The sequence below is a fragment of the Oncorhynchus tshawytscha genome, linkage group LG16 (assembly GCF_018296145.1).
Source record: "Oncorhynchus tshawytscha isolate Ot180627B linkage group LG16, Otsh_v2.0, whole genome shotgun sequence".
Taxonomy (NCBI): Eukaryota; Metazoa; Chordata; class Actinopteri; order Salmoniformes; family Salmonidae; genus Oncorhynchus; species Oncorhynchus tshawytscha.
Genome location: NC_056444.1, coordinates 4,495,545 through 4,514,058, shown reverse-complemented (window position 1 = coordinate 4,514,058; position 18,514 = coordinate 4,495,545). Strand labels below are relative to the sequence as shown.

The window sequence follows — 18,514 nt, the reverse complement described above, 5'->3', positions numbered from 1 at the left end:
GTCAATGTGGAGGCTATATACAGGGGTACCGGTACAGAGTCAATGTGGAGGCTATATACAGGGGTACCGGTACAGAGTCAATGTGGAGGCTATATACAGGAGGTACCGGTACAGAGTCAATGTGGAGGCTATATACAGGGGTACCGGTACAGAGTCAATGTGGAGGATATATACAGGGGTACCAGTACAGAGTCAATGTGGAGGCTATATACAGGGGGTACCGGTACAGAGTCAATGTGGAGGCTATATACAGGGGTACCGGTACAGAGTCAATGTGGAGGCTATGTACAGGGGTACTGGTACAGAGTCAATGTGGAGGCTATATACAGGGGGTACCGGTACAGAGTCAATATGGAGGCTATATACAGGGGTACTGGTACAGAGTCAATGTGGAGGCTATATACAGGGGGTACCAGTACAGAGTCAATGTGGAGGCTATATACAGGGGTACCGGTACAGAGTCAATGTGGAGGCTATATACAGGGGTACCGGTACAGAGTCAATGTGGAGGCTATATACAGGGGTACCGGTACAGAGTCAATGTGGAGGCTATATACAGGGGGTACCGGTACAGAGTCAATGTGGAGGCTATTTATAGGGGGTACCCGTTCAGAGTCAATGTGGAGGCTATATACAGGGGTACCGGTACAGAGTCAATGTGGAGGCTATATACAGGGGTACCGGTACAGAGTCAATGTGGAGGCTATATACAGGGGGTACAGGTACAGAGTCAGTGTGGAGGCTATATACAGGGGTACTGGTACAGAGTCAATGTGGAGGCTATATACAGGGGGTACCGGTACAGAGTCAATGTGGAGGCTATATACAGGGGGTACTGGTACAGAGTCAATGTGGAGGCTATATACAGGGGGTACCAGTACAGAGTCAATGTGGAGGCTATATACAGGGGTACCGGTACAGAGTCAATGTGGAGGCTATATACAGGGGGTACCGGTACAGAGTCAATGTGGAGGCTATATACAGGGGTACTGGTACAGAGTCAATGTGGAGGCTATGTACAGGGGTACCGGTACAGAGTCAATGTGGAGGCTATATACAGGGGTACCCGTTCAGAGTCAATGTGGAGGCTATATACAGGGGTACCGGTACAGAGTCAATGTGGAGGCTATATACAGGGGGTACCGGTACAGAGTCAATGTGGAGGCTATATACAGGGGTACAGGTACAGAGTCAGTGTGCAGGCTATATACAGAGGGGTACTGGTACAGAGTCAATGTGGAGGCTATATACAGGGGGTACCGGTACAGAGTCAATGTGGAGGCTATATACAGGGGTACCAGTACAGAGTCAATGTGGAGGCTATATACAGGGGTACCAGTACAGAGTCAATGTGGAGGCTATTTACAGGGGTACCCGTACAGAGTCAATGTGGAGGCTATTTACAGGGGGTACCGGTACAGAGTCAATGTGGAGGCTATATACAGGGGGTACCAGTACAGAGTCAATGTGGAGGCTATATACAGGGGTACCCGGTCAGAGTCAATGTGGAGGCTATATACAGGGGGTACTGGTACAGAGTCAATGTGGAGGCTATATACAGGGGGTACCCGGTACAGAGTCAATGTGGAGGCTATTTACAGGGGTACCCGTTACAGAGTCAATGTGGAGGCTATATACAGGGGGTTACGGTACAGAGTCAATGTGGAGGCTATATACAGGGGTACAGGTACAGAGTCAATGTGGAGGCTATATACAGGGGGTACTGGTACAGAGTCAATGTGGAGGCTATATACAGGGGGTACCGGTACAGAGTCAATGTGGAGGCTATATACAGGGGTACCAGTACAGAGTCAATGTGGAGGCTATATACAGGGGTACCGGTACAGAGTCAATGTGGAGGCTATATACAGGGGTACCGGTACAGAGTCAATGTGGAGGCTATATACAGGGGTACCGGTACAGAGTCAATGTGGAGGCTATATACAGGGGGTACTGGTACAGAGTCAATGTGGAGGCTATATACAGGGGGTACCGGTACAGAGTCAATGTGGAGGCTATATACAGGGGTACCAGTACAGAGTCAATGTGGAGGCTATATACAGGGGGTACCGGTACAGAGTCAATGTGGAGGCTATATACAGGGGTACCGGTACAGAGTCAATGTGGAGGCTATATACAGGGGTACCAGTACAGAGTCAATGTGGAGGCTATATACAGGGTACCGGTACAGAGTCAATGTGGAGGCTATATACAGGGTGTTACGGTACAGAGTCAATGTGGAGGCTATATACAGGGTATTACGGTACAGAGTCAATGTGGAGGCTATATACAGGGTATTACGGTACAGAGTCAATGTGGAGGCTATATACAGGGGTACTGGTACAGAGTCAATGTGGAGGCTATATACAGGGGGTACCAGTACAGAGTCAATGTGGAGGCTATATACAGGGGTACCGGTACAGAGTCAATGTGGAGGCTATATACAGGGGTACCGGTACAGAGTCAATGTGGAGGCTATATACAGGGTGGGCTACAGGTACAGAGTCAATGTGGAGGCTATATACAGGGGTACTGGTACAGAGTCAATGTGGAGGCTATATACAGGGGTTACCCGGTACAGAGTCAATGTGGAGGCTATATACAGGGGTTACGGTACAGAGTCAATGTGGAGGCTATATACAGGGGTACTGGTACAGAGTCAATGTGGAGGCTATATACAGGGGTATCGGTACTGAGAGTCAATGTGGAGGCTATATACAGGGGTACTGGTACAGAGTCAATGTGGAGGCTATATACAGGGGTAGCGGTACAGAGTCAATGTGGAGGCTATATACAGGGGTACCGGTACAGAGTCAATGTGGAGGCTATATACAGGGGTACTGGTACAGAGTCAATGTGGAGGCTATATACAGGGGTACTGGTACAGAGTCAATGTGGAGGCTATATACAGGGGTACAGTACAGAGTCAATGTGGAGGCTATATACAAGGGTACTGGTACAGAGTCAATGTGGAGGCTATATACAGGGGTACTACGGTACAGAGTCAATGTGGAGGCTATATACAGGGGTTACCAGTACAGAGTCAATGTGGAGGCTATATACAGGGGTACTGGTACAGAGTCAATGTGGAGGCTATATACAGGGGTTACCGGTACAGAGTCAATGTGGAGGCTATATACAGGGGTTACGGTACAGAGTCAATGTGGAGGCTATATACAGGGGGTATTAGGTACAGAGTCAATGTGGAGGCTATATACAGGGGTACCAGTACAGAGTCAATGTGGAGGCTATATACAGGGGTACCGGTACAGAGTCAATGTGGAGGCTATATACAGGGGTACCGGTACAGAGTCAATGTGGAGGCTATATACAGGGGTACCGGTACAGAGTCAATGTGGAGGCTATATACAGGGTGTTACGGTACAGAGTCAATGTGGAGGCTATATACAGGGTACGGTACAGAGTCAATGTGGAGGCTATATACAGGGGTTACGGTACAGAGTCAATGTGGAGGCTATATACAGGGTATTACGGTACAGAGTCAATGTGGAGGCTATATACAGGGGGTACTACGGTACAGAGTCAATGTGGAGGCTATATACAGGGGTACTGGTACAGAGTCAATGTGGAGGCTATATACAGGGGGCACCGGTACAGAGTCAATGTGGAGGCTATATACAGGGGCTATATACAGGGGGTACGGTACAGAGTCAATGTGGAGGCTATATACAGGCTATATACAGGGGTACTGGTACAGAGTCAATGTGGAGGCTATATACAGGGGTACCGGTACAGAGTCAATGTGGAGGCTATATACAGGGGTACTGGTACAGAGTCAATGTGGAGGCTATATACAGGGGTACTGGTACAGAGTCAATGTGGAGGCTATATACAGGGGGTACGGTACAGAGTCAATGTGGAGGCTATATACAGGGGTACTGGTACAGAGTCAATGTGGAGGCTATATACAGGGGTACGGTACAGAGTCAATGTGGAGGCTATATACAGGGGTACTGGTACAGAGTCAATGTGGAGGCTATATACAGGGTATTACGGTACAGAGTCAATGTGGAGGCTATATACAGGGTGTTACGGTACAGAGTCAATGTGGAGGCTATATACAGGGGTACTGGTACAGAGTCAATGTGGAGGCTATATACAGGGGTACTGGTACAGAGTCAATGTGGAGGCTATATACAGGGGTACTGGTACAGAGTCAATGTGGAGGCTATATACAGGGGTATTACGGTACAGAGTCAATGTGGAGGCTATATACAGGGGTACTGGTACAGAGTCAATGTGGAGGCTATATACAGGGGTACTGGTACAGAGTCAATGTGGAGGCTATATACAGGGTATTACAGTACAGAGTCAATGTGGAGGCTATATACAGGGGGTACTGGTACAGAGTCAATGTGGAGGCTATATACAGGGTATTACGGTACAGAGTCAATGTGGAGGCTATATACAGGGTGTTACGGTACAGAGTCAATGTGGAGGCTATATACAGGGGTACCAGTACAGAGTCAATGTGGAGGCTATATACAGGGGTACCAGTACAGAGTCAAAGTGGAGGCTATATACAGGGGGTACCGGAACAGAGACAATGTGGAGGCTATATACAGGGGGCACCGGAACAGAGACAATGTGGAGGCTATATACAGGGGGTACCGGTACAGAGTCAATGTGGAGGCTACATACAGGGGTGCCAGTACAGAGTCAAAGTGGAGGCTATATACAGGGGGTACCGGTACAGAGTCAATGTGGAGGCTATATACAGGGGTACCAGTACAGAGTCAGTGTGGAGGCTATATACAGGGGTACCGGTACAGAGTCAATGTGGAGGCTATATACAGGGGGTACCGGTACAGAGTCAATGTGGAGGCTATATACAGGGGTACCAGTACAGAGTCAATGTGGAGGCTATATACAGGGGGGTACCAGTACAGAGTCAATGTGGAGGCTATATACAGGGGGTACCGGTACAAAATCAATGTGGAGGCTATATACAGGGGGTACCGGTACAAAATCAATGTGGAGGCTATATACAGGGGTACCGGTACAAAATCAATGTGGAGGCTATATACAGGGGGTACCGGTACAAAATCAATGTGGAGGCTATATACAGGGGGTACCGGTACAAAATCAATGTGGAGGCTATATACAGGGGGTACCGGTACAAAATCAATGTGGAGGCTATATACAGGGGTACCGGTACAAAATCAATGTGGAGGCTATATACAGGGGGTACCGGTACAAAATCAATGTGGAGGCTATATACAGGGGGTACCGGTACAGAGTCAATGTGGAGGATATATACAGGGGATACCGGTACAGAGTCAATGTGGAGGATATATACAGGGGGTACCGGTACAGAGTCAATGTGGAGGCTATATACAGGGGGTACCGGTACAGAGTCAATGTGGAGGCTATATACAGGGGGGTACCGGTACAGAGTCAATGTGGAGGATATATACAGGGGTACCAGTACAGAGTCAATGTGGAGGCTATATACAGGGGGTACCGGTACAGAGTCAATGTGGAGGCTATATACAGGGGGTACCAGTACAGAGTCAATGTGGAGGCTATATACAGGGGGTACCAGTACAGAGTCAATGTGGAGGCTATATACAGGGGGTACCGGTACAGAGTCAATGTGGAGGCTATATACAGGGGGTACCAGTACAGAGTCAAAGTGGAGGCTATATACAGGGGGTACCGGTACAGAGTCAATGTGGAGGCTATATACAGGGGTACCAGTACAGAGACAATGTGGAGGCTATATACAGGGGGTACCGGAACAGAGACAATGTGGAGGCTATATACAGGGGTACTGGTACAGAGTCAATGTGGAGGCTATATACAGGGGGTACCAGTACAGAGTCAATGTGGAGGATATATACAGGGGGTACCAGTACAGACTCAATGTGGAGGCTACATACAGGGGGTACCGGTACAGAGTCAATGGGGAGGCTATATACAGGGGGTACCGGTACAGAGTCAATGTGGAGGCTATATACAGGGGGTACCAGTACAGAGTCAATGTGGAGGCTATATACAGGGGGTACCGGTACAGAGTCAATGTGGAGGCTATATACAGGGGGTACCAGTACAGAGTCAAAGTGGAGGCTATATACAGGGGGTACCGGTACAGAGTCAATGTGGAGGCTATATACAGGGGGTACCAGTACAGAGACAATGTGGAGGCTATATACAGGGGGTACCGGAACAGAGACAATGTGGAGGCTATATACAGGGGGTACTGGTACAGAGTCAATGTGGAGGCTATATACAGGGGGTATCGGTACTGAGTCAATGTGGAGGCTATATACAGGGGGTACCGGTACAGAGTCAATGGGGAGGCTATATACAGGGGGTACCGGCACGGAGTCAATGTGGAGGCTATATACAGGGGGTACCAGTACAGAGTCAATGTGGAGGCTATATACAGGGGGTACCAGTACAGAGTCAAAGTGGAGGCTATATACAGGGGTACCGGAACAGAGACAATGTGGAGGCTATATACAGGGGGTACCGGAACAGAGACAATGTGGAGGCTATATACAGGGGGTACCGGTACAGAGTCAATGTGGAGGCTACATACAGGGGGTGCCAGTACAGAGTCAATGTGGAGGCTATATACAGGGTGTTACGGTACAGAGTCAATGTGGAGGCTACATACAGGGGGTGCCAGTACAGAGTCAATGTGGAGACTATATACAGGGTGTTACGGTACAGAGTCAATGTGGAGGCTACATACAGGGGGTGCCAGTACAGAGTCAATGTGGAGGCTATATACAGGGTGTTACGGTACAGAGTCAGTGTGCGGGGACACCAGTTAGTCACGGTAATTGAGATAATATGTACATGTAGGTAGTTATTACAGTGACTATGCATAGATAATAACAGAGAGTAGCAGCAGAGTAAAAGAGGGGTGGGGGGGGCAATGCAAATAGTCTGAGTAGTCATTTGACTGGATGTTCAGGAGTCTTATGGCTTGGGGGTAGAAGCTGTTTAGAAGCTTCTTGGACCTAGACATGGCTCTCCGGTACCACTTGCCGTGATGTAGCATAGAGAACAGTCTATGACTACAGTGGCTGGAGTCTTTGACAAATTGTAAGGCCTTCCTTCTGACACCGCCTGGTATAGAGGTCCTGGATGGCAGGCAGCTTGGCCCCAGTGATATACTGGGTCGTATGCACTACCCTCTGTAGTGCCTTGCGGTCAGAGGCCGAGCAGTTGCCGTACCAGGCAGTGATGCCAGGCAGGGATGCAACCATGCTCTCGATGTTGCAGCTGTGGAACATTTTGAAGAGCTCTGGACCCATGCCAAATCTTTTTAGTCCCCTGAGGGGGAATAGGTTTTTTCGTGCCCTCTTCACGACTGTTTTGGTGAGCTTGGACCATGATAGTTTGTTGGTGATATGGACACCAAGGAACTTGAGGCTACTCCAACACTCAGACATCATTTAAAAACAAAGCATTTGTGTTTAGTGAATCCAGATCAGAGGCAGAAGGGATGACCAGGGATGTTCTCTTGATAAGTGTGAGTCCTCCAGATCAGAGGCAGAAGGGATGACCAGGGATGTTCTCTTGATAAGTGTGAGTCCTCCAGATCAGAGGCAGAAGGGATGACCAGGGATGTTCTCTTGATAAGTGTGAGTCCTCCAGTTCTGATGCAGAAGGGATGACCAGGGATGTTCTCTTGATACGTGTGAGTCCTCCAGATCAGAGGCAGTAGGGATGACCAGGGATGTTCTCTTGATAAGTGTGAGTCCTCCAGATCAGAGGCAGAAGGGATGACCAGGGATGTTCTCTTGATAAGTGTGAGTCCTCCAGATCCGATGCAGAAGGGATGACCAGGGATGTTCTCTTGATAAGTGTGAGTCCTCCAGATCCGATGCAGAAGGGATGACCAGGGATGTTCTCTTGATAAGTGTGAGTCCTCCAGATCCGATGCAGAAGGGATGACCAGGGATGTTCTCTTGATACGTGTGAGTCCTCCAGATCAGAGGCAGAAGGGATGACCAGGGATGTTCTCTTGATACGTGTGCGAATTGGACAATTTTTCTGTCCTGCTAAGCTTTCAAAATGTATTGAGTACTATTGGGTATCAGGGAAAATATATGGAGTAAAAAATACAATATTGTCTTTAAGAATGCAGTGATTTGATTTGAAATAAACTTTGATTTGATTTGAAGTAAAAGTTGTAAAAAAATGTAAATAGTAAAGTATTTTTACTTAAGTACTTTACACCACTGAGCCTGACCCTAGTGGCACAGGGAAAGCGGGATACCTTCAACTGAAATATGTCTTCCGCATTTAACCCAAACCCTCTGAATCAGAGGCTGCCTTAATCAACACTTCACCCCTATGTGTTAGCAACCAGGTTGCCAGAGAACAGAGTCAGCTGACCTGATCAGCCAATCAGTGGCCTAGCCTGGGAGTAGCAGAACCCCATTCTGCATCTCAACTCTTCACAAACACTCCTAGGTCTCATAGTGGGTGACGTTACTGATTTAATGCTTTTAATGCATATCAAATGTCATATTATGTGGAAATAGTTCAAGTACAAAAGGGAAGATTAATACACATAAATATGGGTTGTATTTACAATGGTGTTTATTCTTCACTGGTTGCCCTTTTCTTGTGGCAACAGGTCACAAATCTTGTTGCTGTGATGATGTCACACTGTGGAATTTCACCCAGTAGATATGGGAGTTTATCAAAATTGGATTTGTTTTCGAGTTCTTTGTGGGTCTCTGTAATCTGAGGGAAATATGTGTCTCTAATATGGTCATACATTGGGCAGGAGTTTAGGAAGTGTAGCTCATTTTCTACATCTATTTTTGTGGGCAGTGAGCACATAGCCTGTCATCTCTTGAGAGCCAGGTCTGTCTACGGCACCTTTCTCAATAGCAAGGCTATGCTCACTGAGTCTGTACATAGTCAAAGCTTTCCTTAATTTTGGGTCAGTCACAGTGGTCAGGTATTCTGCCACTGTCTACTCTCTGTTTAGGAACACACAGCATTCTAGTTTGCTATGTTTATTTGTAAATTCTTTCCAATGTGTCAAGTAATTATCTTTTTGTTTTCTCATGATTTGGTTGGGTCTAATTGTGCTGCTGTCCTGGGGCTCTGTAGGGTGTGTTTGTGTTTGTGAACAGAGCCCCAGGACCAGCTTGCTTAGAGGACACTTCTCCATGTTCATTTCTCTGTATGTGATGGCTTTGTTATGGAAGGTTTGGGAATCGCTTCCTTTCAGGTGGTGGTGGAATTTATTGGCTCTTTTCTGGATTTTGAAAATTAGCAGGTATGGACCTAATTCTGCTCTGCATGCATTATTTGGGGTTTTACGTTGTAAATGCAGGATCATTTTTGCAAGATTCTGTATTCTGTATGCAGTCTCAATTTGGTGTTTGTCCCATTTTGTGAATTCTTATTTGTTGAGCCCCAGACCAAACAACCATAAAGGGCAATGAGGTCTACTGATTCAACTAACTAACTGTTTCAAGTATTTTTAGCCAGATCCTAATTGGTACAGTATGTCAAAATTTGATGTTCCTTTTGTTGGCTTAGAAGGCCCTTCTTGTCTCTCAGATCATTCACAGATTTGTGGAAGTAACCTGTGGCACTGATGTTTAGGCCGAGGTATGTATAGTTTTATGTATAGTTCCCAAACTTTTTACAGTCCCGTACCCCTACAAACATTCAATCTTCAGCTGTACCCCCTCTAGCAGGGTCAGCAAACTCTCAAATTTGTTTTTTTTTCTCCATCATTGTAAGCCTGCCACACACACACACTATACGATACATTTATTAAACATAAGAATGAGTGTGAGTTTGTGTCACAACCCGGCTCGTGGGAAGTGACAAAGAGCTCTTATAGGACCAGGGCACAAATAATAATATAAGAGTAATCAATAATTTTACTCTTTATTTAACCATCTTACATAATACACCATTGAAAATTTTGAATAACCGTGAGTTAATGAGAAGGGTGTGCTTGAAAGGATGCACATAACTCTTAAATCATTTTCCACAAACAGTCTGTGCCTGTATTTAGTTTTCATGCTAGTTGGGGCCGAGAATCAACTCTCACATAGGTACGTGGTTGCGAAGGGCATCAGTGTCTTAACAATGCGATTTGCCAAGGCAGGATACTCTGAGCGCAATCCAGAAATTTGGCAGTAGGAAGTAGGCCTCTCGGTGGATGCTGCAGTGGACCCAAGAGCCTCTGATTGACCTGTGTGTTGTCCTCATTAATGCAGACAGAGAAGAGCTCCAACTTCTAAATCCTAGCCTCAATTTTGTCACGCACATTGAATATAGTTGCAGAGAGTCCCTGTAATCCGAGATTCAGATTATTCAAGCGAGAAACAACATCACCCAGATAGGCCAGTCGTATGAGAAACTTGTCATCATGCAAGCGGTCAGACAAGTGAAAATTAAAGTAAAGAAATGTTTTTTGTCTCTCAATTAAAAAAACATGTCAATACTTTGCCTTGATAACCAGCGCACTTCTGTTGTAAAAGCGTAATATCGCATATCGTTGCATATCGTTGCATAGTGCAGAAAATACACGAGAGGTCAGGGGTCAACTTTAACTAAGTTAACCATTTCCACTTTAATGTTCAAAATGTATTTTCTAAGCTGTCAGGCATTCCCTTGGCAGCAAGAGCCTCTCGGTGGATGCTGCAGTGTACCCAAGAGCCTCTCGGTGGATGCTGCAGTGTACCCAAGAGCCTCTCGGTGGATGCTGCAGTGTACCCAAGAGCCTCTCGGTGGATGCTGCAGTGGACCCAAGAGCCTCTCGGTGGATGCTGCAGTCTACCCAAGAGCCTCTCGGTGGATGCTGCAGTGGACCCAAGAGCTTCTCGGTGGATGCTGCAGTGGACCCAAGAGCCTCTCGGTGGATGCTGCAGTGGACCCAAGAGCCTCTCGGTGGATGCTGCAGTGGACCCAAGAGCCTCTCGGTGGATGCTGCAGTGGACCCAAGAGCCTCTCGGTGGATGCTGCAGTGGACCCAAGAGCCTCTCGGTGGATGCTGCAGTCTACCCAAGAGCCTCTCGGTGGATGCTGCAGTGGACCCAAGAGCCTCTCGGTGGATGCTGCAGTGGACCCAAGAGCCTCTCGGTGGATGCTGCAGTGGACCCAAGAGCCTCTCGGTGGATGCTGCAGTGGACCCAAGAGCCTCTCGGTGGATGCTGCAGTGTACCCAAGAGCCTCTCGGTGGATGCTGCAGTGGACCCAAGAGCCTCTCGGTGGATGCTGCAGTGTACCCAGAGCCTCTCGGTGGATGCTGCAGTGGACCCAAGAGCCTCTCGGTGGATGCTGCAGTGGACCCAAGAGCCTCTCGGTGGATGCTGCAGTGGACCCAAGAGCCTCTCGGTGGATGCTGCAGTGGACCCAAGAGCCTCTCGGTGGATGCTGCAGTGGACCCAAGAGCCTCTCGTGGATGCTGCAGTGGACCCAAGAGCCTCTCGGTGGATGCTGCAGTGGACCCAAGAGCCTCTCGGTGGATGCTGCAGTGGACCCAAGAGCCTCTCGGTGGATGCTGCAGTGGACCCAAGAGCCTCTCGGTGGATGCTGCAGTGGACCCAAGAGCCTCTCGGTGGATGCTGCAGTGGACCCAAGAGCCTCTCGTGGATGCTGCAGTGGACCCAAGAGCCTCTCGGTGGATGCTGCAGTGGACCCAAGAGCCTCTCGGTGGATGCTGCAGTGGACCCAAGAGCCTCTCGGTGGATGCTGCAGTGGACCCAAGAGCCTCTCGGTGGATGCTGCAGTGGACCCAAGAGCCTCTCGTGGATGCTGCAGTGGACCCAAGAGCCTCTCGGTGGATGCTGCAGTGGACCCAAGAGCCTCTCGGTGGATGCTGCAGTGGACCCAAGAGCCTCTCGGTGGATGCTGCAGTGGACCCAAGAGCCTCTCGGTGGATGCTGCAGTGGACCCAAGAGCCTCTCGGTGGATGCTGCAGTGGACCCAAGAGCCTCTTGTTGGATGCTGCAGTGGACCCAAGTGGCGTCGGGAGCGCATTACCACTCCACTATGTCTCCCTGCTTTTGCGCCATCATTACAGATACCAACATGAGCAGCAGTTACGTTTGGCTCCTTACGGACCATTAGGGGAATTCCCGTGAGAGAGTAACAGTTAATGTGATTGGATGTTAATTATTGGCTACCTGTATTTGTGTTGTTAATTCGCTGAACACTAGATGGTTTAATTTTATTTTTGGCAGTGAAATGAGGCTACTCAGGTGAGAGAAAAAAAACTCACCCAAATGTATAGCCCCGTTGGAAAATAGAAATGGACTGTTTTAATGTGAATGGCATTTTTATTTGGTGTACCCCAGTTTGGAATATTTGTTTGTATAGTTGTTTGTGTACTTTTGGGCAACGGTGTCTAGATGGAATTTGTATTTGTGGTCTTGGCGACTGGACCTTTTTTGGAACACCATTATTTTGGTCTTATTGAGATTTACTGTCAGGGCCCATGAATCTGTGCAGAAGATCTAGGTGCTGCTGTAGGCCCTCCTTGGTTGGTGACAGCACCAGATCATCAGCAAACAGTAGACATTTGACCTCAGATTCTAGTAGGGTGAGACCGGTTGCTGCAGACTTCTCTAGTGCCCGCGCCAATTCGTTGATATATATGTTGAAGAGGGTGGGGCTTAAGCTGCATCCCTGTCTCACCCCACAGTCCTGTGAGAAGAAATGTGTGTGATTTTTGCCAATTTTAACCGCACTCTTGTTGTTTGTGTACATGGATTTTATAATGTTGTATGCTTTTCTCCCAACATCACTTTCCATCAGTTTATACAGCAGGCCTTCATGCCAAATTGGGTCAAAATCTTTTTTGAAATCAACAAAGAATGAGAAGATTTTGCCTTTGATTTGGTTTGGTTGTCAATTAGGGTGTGCAGGGTGAATACATGGTCTGTTGTACGGTAATTTGGTAAAAAGCCAATTTGACATTTGCTCAGTACATTGTTTTCATTGAGGAAATGTACGAGTCTGCTGTTAATGATAATGCAGAGGATTTTCCTACAGTTGCTGTTGACGCATATCCCACGGTAGTTATTGGGGTCAAATTAAAGAGTTTAAGTATAGCCAATTGGAATTTGTGGTCTGTGTATTTTATCATTTCATTGAGGATACCATCAACACCACAGGACTTTTTGGGTTTGAGGGTTTGCATTGAATGTCTCCCTCCCTCCCTCCCACCCTCTCTTTCTCTCTCACTCTCCCTCCCTACCACCCACCCAACCAACCTCCCTCCCTCTCTGCCCTCCCTTTCTCTCTTTCTCTCCCTCCCACCCTCTCCCCCTCTGCCTCTCTCTCCCCCTCCCTCCCTCCCACCCTCCCTCACTCTCTCCCTCCCTCCCTCTCTCTCTCCTTCCCTCCATCCCTCCCTCCCTCCCTCTCCCTCTCTCTCTCCTTCCCTCCATCCCTCCCACCCTCCCTCACTCTCTCTCTCCCTCCCTCCCTCCCTCTCTCTCTCCTTCCCTCCATCCCTCCCTCTCCCTCTCTCTCTCCTTCCCTCCATCCCTCCCACCCTCCCTCACTCTCTCCCTCCCTCCCTCCCTCTCCCTCTCTCTCTCCTTCCCTCCATCCCTCTCCCTCTCCCTCTCCCTCTCCCCCTCCCCCCCCCCCTCTCCCTCTCCCTCTCCCTCTCCCTCTCCCTCTCCCTCTCTCCCTCTCCCTCTCCCTCTCCCTCTCTCTCTCCCTCTCTCTCCCTCTCTCTCCCTCTCTCTCCCTCTCCCTCTCCCTCTCCCTCTCCCTCTCCCTCTCCCTCTCCCTCTCTCTCTCCCTCTCCCTCTCCCCTCCAGATCCTGGCCATCCTGTCTATCCTGTTCATAATTCTCTCCACTATCGCCTTGTCCCTCAACACCCTACCAGAGCTCCAGGTGCTAGATGAGTTCGGCCAGGCCAACGACAACCCCCAGCTGGCCCATGTAGAAGCCATCTGCATCGCCTGGTTTACCATGGAGTACCTCCTACGCTTCCTCTCCTCACCCAACAAATGGAAGTTCTTCAAAGGTAGATACATACGCCTGGTCCCAGATCTATTTGTGATCTATTTGTGCTTGTCAACTCATTATCATGTTTGATAGTACAAACTGATCTGCGACCAGGTCATATAGGCCAGCCTTTCAACTAAACTGGTTCTGATCCACTGCAGGATGGATGATGATCATTTGGTTTCATTGATCATATATTTGGTTTTATTTAACCCATTTCATTGATCATATATTATATTTGCATTTTAGTGGTTGATGTCAGGTCATTATTGTAAAAGAGAATGTTTTTCTCAATTATATTTCCTGCTAAAATAAAAGCACAATAAATAAATGTTGCTGACACAACGTCTTGTTAAAAACATTTAAGAAAAACTCTCTCTGATTCTCTCCCTCTCTTTCTTTCTCCTCTCTCTCTCCCTCATTTATCTCTCCCCCTCTCTCCATCTTTATCTCTCTCTCTCTCCTTCTCTTTCTCTTTCCACCACCCTCCCTCCCTCCATCTTTCTCTCTCTCTCCCTCCTTATTTATCTCTCCCCATCTCTCTCCATCTTTATCTCTCTCTCTCTCCTTCTCTTTCTCTTTCCACCACCCTCCCTCCCTCCATCTTTCTCTCTCTCTCCCTCCTTATTTATCTCTCCCCATCTCTCTCCATCTTTATCTCTCTCTCCCTCTTTCTCCCTCCACCTCTATCTTTCTCTCTCTTTCTTTCTCTCTCTTTCTCTCTATCAGTGCATGCTGGGAGTTTTTTGGAGTTTGAGTGTTTCATGTCCTAACTTATTTTCTTGGTTCTTTCCTTGGTCTTTTATTTTCTATGGTGGAGGGTTAATGTTATTTTACTGTTTTGTTTTACAAAGTTAGGGTGGAAGAGGACAGAGTTTTAGTTTCCTGGGGTTTGGAAGGTATGGTGTGATGGCTTCTCAGCCTAGTGCGAAGGAGACGTTGTGGATATGTATTCAGGTGTGTTCCTGAGAACGGAGTTAAGGTGGAGGAGGTTCTGCTCGCGGTCGGTGAACAGGTAGGAGCTGAGTTTATACATTCTGCTTCCAGAATTAACAAAGCTGTGGTTGTGTTCATGAAAAGAGCAAATTTGGTGGGTAGGCTCATTGCTAGTGGAATATTTGTAAGGGGTGTGTTGGTGCCAATTTCTCCTCTTTCAACTCCTTCGACCAGGGTGGTAGTCGCACATTTACCTCCGTTCATTACAAGTGATCAAATCAGAAAAGAGCTGAGTAAATTTGCTATCGGGTTTCGTGTACTGTCGGCAGGTTTACGGGCAGATGCTGTTAAGCATGTTTTATTCGTTCCAGAGGCAAGTGTTCATGTTTCTGACTAACAACGAGCAACAGTTAAATGAGCATTTTAAAGTGAGGCATGGGGAAGGGCTCTATGCAGGGTTTGCCAGCACGGATAGTCTACGGTGCTTTGAGTGTGGGGATTTGGGCCATAAGAGCTTCGTGGGCCCACATAAAGGACATAGACAAGGTGAGGGCACTAGCGCCAGTGGGGGAAATCGAGGTCAATGTGCAGGGGGCCATGAGACGCAGGCAGCAGAGGCTGGGTCTAGTCAGGTTATAGATGGTGATGTAGATGAGGCTGGGTCTAGTCAGGTTATAGATGGTGATGTAGTTGAGGCTGGGACTAGTCAGGTTATAGATGGAGGTGTAGATGAGGCTGGGTCTAGTCAGGTTATAGATGGTGATGTAGATGAGGCTGGGACTAGTCAGGTTATAGATGGAGGTGTAGATGAGGCTGGGTCTAGTCAGGTTATAGATGGTGATGTAGATGAGGCTGGGTCTAGTCAGGTTATAGATGGTGATGTAGTTGAGGCTGGGTCTAGTCAGGTTATAGATGGAGGTGTAGTTGAGGCTGGGTCTAGTCATGTTATAGATGGTGTAGATGAGGCTGGGTCTAGTCAGGTTATAGATGGTGGTGTAGATGAGGCTGGGTCTAGTCAGGTTATAGATGGTGGTGTAGATGAGGCTGGGTCTAGTCAGGTTATAGATGGTGGTGTAGATGAGACTATGTCTAGTCAGGTTATAGATGGTGTAGATGAGACTGGGTCTAGTCAGGTTATAGATGGTGTAGATGAGACTGGGTCTAGTCAGACTGTAGATGGTGGTGTAGATGAGACTGTGTCTAGTCAGGCTATAGATGGTTGTGTAGATGAGACTGTGTCTAGTCAGGTTATAGATGGTGATGTAGATGAGACTGGGTCTAGTCATGCTATAGATGGAGGTGTAGATGAGACTGGGTCTAGTCAGGCTATAGATGGTTGTGTAGATGAGACTGTGTCTAGTCATGCTATAGATGGAGGTGTAGATGAGACTGGGTCTAGTCAGGTTATAGATGGTGGTGTAGATGAGACTGTGTCTAGTCAGGTTATAGATGGTGATGTAGATGAGGCTGGGTCTAGTCAGGTTATAGATGGTGATGTAGTTGAGGCTGGGTCTAGTCAGGTTATAGATGGTGATGTAGTTGAGGCTGGGACTAGTCAGGTTATAGATGGAGGTGTAGATGAGGCTGGGTCTAGTCAGGTTATAGATGGTGATGTAGATGAGGCTGGGTCTAGTCAGGTTATAGATGGTGATGTAGTTGAGGCTGGGTCTAGTCATGTTATAGATGGTGTAGATGAGGCTGGGTCTAGTCAGGTTATAGATGGTGATGTAGATGAGGCTGGGTCTAGTCATGTTATAGATGGTGGTGTAGATGAGGCTGGGTCTAGTCAGGTTATAGATGGATGGTGTAGATGAGGCTGGGTCTAGTCAGGCTATAGATGGTGGTTTAGATGAGGCTGGGTCTAGTCAGGTTATAGATGGTGGTGTAGATGAGACTGTGTCTAGTCAGGTTATAGATGGTGGTGTAGATGAGGCTGGGTCTAGTCATGCTATAGATGGATGGTGTAGATGAGGCTGGGTCTAGTCAGGTTATAGATGGTGTAGATGAGGCTGGGTCTAGTCAGGTTATAGATGGTGTAGATGAGGCTGGGTTTAGTCATGCTATAGATGGATGGTGTAGATGAGGCTGGGTCTAGTCAGGTTATAGATGGTGGTGTAGATGAGGATGGGTCTAGTCATGTTATAGATGGTGGTGTAGATAAGGCTGGGTCAAGTCAGGTTATAGATGGTGGTGTAGATGAGGCTGGGTCTAGTCATACTATAGATGGTGTTGTAGATGAGGCTGGGTCTAGTCAGGTTATAGATGGTGTAGATGAGACTGTGTCTAGTCAGGTTATAGATGGTGGTGTAGATGAGGCTGGGTCTAGTCATGTTATAGATGGTGGTGTAGATGAGGCTGGGTCTAGTCAGGTTATAGATGGTGTAGATGAGGATGGGTCTAGTCATGTTATAGATGGTGGTGTAGATAAGGCTGGGTCAAGTCATGTTATAGATGGTGGTGTAGATAAGGCTGGGTCAAGTCAGGTTATAGATGGTGGTGTAGATGAGGCTGGGTCTAGGGGCTGACCAGAGAGGTAGTGCAGGTGGTCAGGATGAGATGAGGAGGCTTTTATTTCAGACTCCTCCTCAATGGGTCCAGAGCGGACAGCCAGTCAAGCAGAGGGGTCAAAGTCCACGGTGAGGGAACTGACAAGGTTCCTGTCCACGGTGAGGGAACTGACAAGGTTCCTGTCCACGGTGAGGGAACTGACAAGGTTCCTGTCCACGGTGAGGGAACTGACAAGGTTCCTGTCCACGGTGAGGGAATTGACAAGGTTCCTGTCCACGGTGAGGGAATTGACAAGGTTCCTGTCCACGGTGAGGGAACTGAACAAGGTTCCTGTCCACGGTGAGGGAACTGACAAGGTTCCTGTCCACGGTGAGGGAACTGACAAGGTTCCTGTCCACGGTAAGGGAACTGACAAGGTTCCTGTCCGCGGTGAGGGAACTGACAAGGTTCCTGTCCACGGTGAGGGAACTGACAAGGTTCCTGTCCACGGTGAGGGAATTGACAAGGTTCCTGTCCACGGTGAGGGAACTGACAAGGTTCCTGTCCACAGTGAGGGAACTGACAAGGTTCCTGTCCATGGTGAGGGAACTGACAAGGTTCCTGTCCACGGTGAGGGAACTGACAAGGTTCCTGTCCACGGTGAGGGAATTGACAAGGTTCCTGTCCACGGTGAGGGAATTGACAAGGTTCCTGTCCACGGTGAGGGAACTGACAAGGTTCCTGTCCACAGTGAGGGAACTGACAAGGTTCCTGTCCACGGTGAGGGAACTGAACAAGGTTCCTGTCCACGGTGAGGGAACTGACAAGGTTCCTGTCCACGGTGAGGGAACTGACAAGGTTCCTGTCCACGGTGAGGGAACTGACAAGGTTCCTGTCCGCGGTGAGGGAACTGACAAGGTTCCTGTCCACGGTGAGGGAACTGACAAGGTTCCTGTCCACGGTGAGGGAATTGACAAGGTTCCTGTCCACGGTGAGGGAACTGACAAGGTTCCTGTCCACAGTGAGGGAACTGACAAGGTTCCTGTCCACGGTGAGGGAACTGACAAGGTTCCTGTCCACGGTGAGGGAACTGACAAGGTTCCTGTCCA

General features: G+C 48.2%; 1 protein-coding gene across 1 annotated transcript in view; it reads left to right on the top strand.

Moving 5' to 3' along the window:
* Positions 1–18,514, top strand: part of LOC112247818 (potassium voltage-gated channel subfamily B member 2) — a 394,377-nt gene that overhangs the window by 367,137 nt on the left and 8,726 nt on the right. Inside the window, exon 2 of the mRNA XM_042298692.1 lies at positions 13,791–14,001. Coding sequence (XP_042154626.1) covers positions 13,791–14,001 — 211 coding nt within the window. The remainder of the gene's footprint in view (positions 1–13,790; positions 14,002–18,514) is intronic.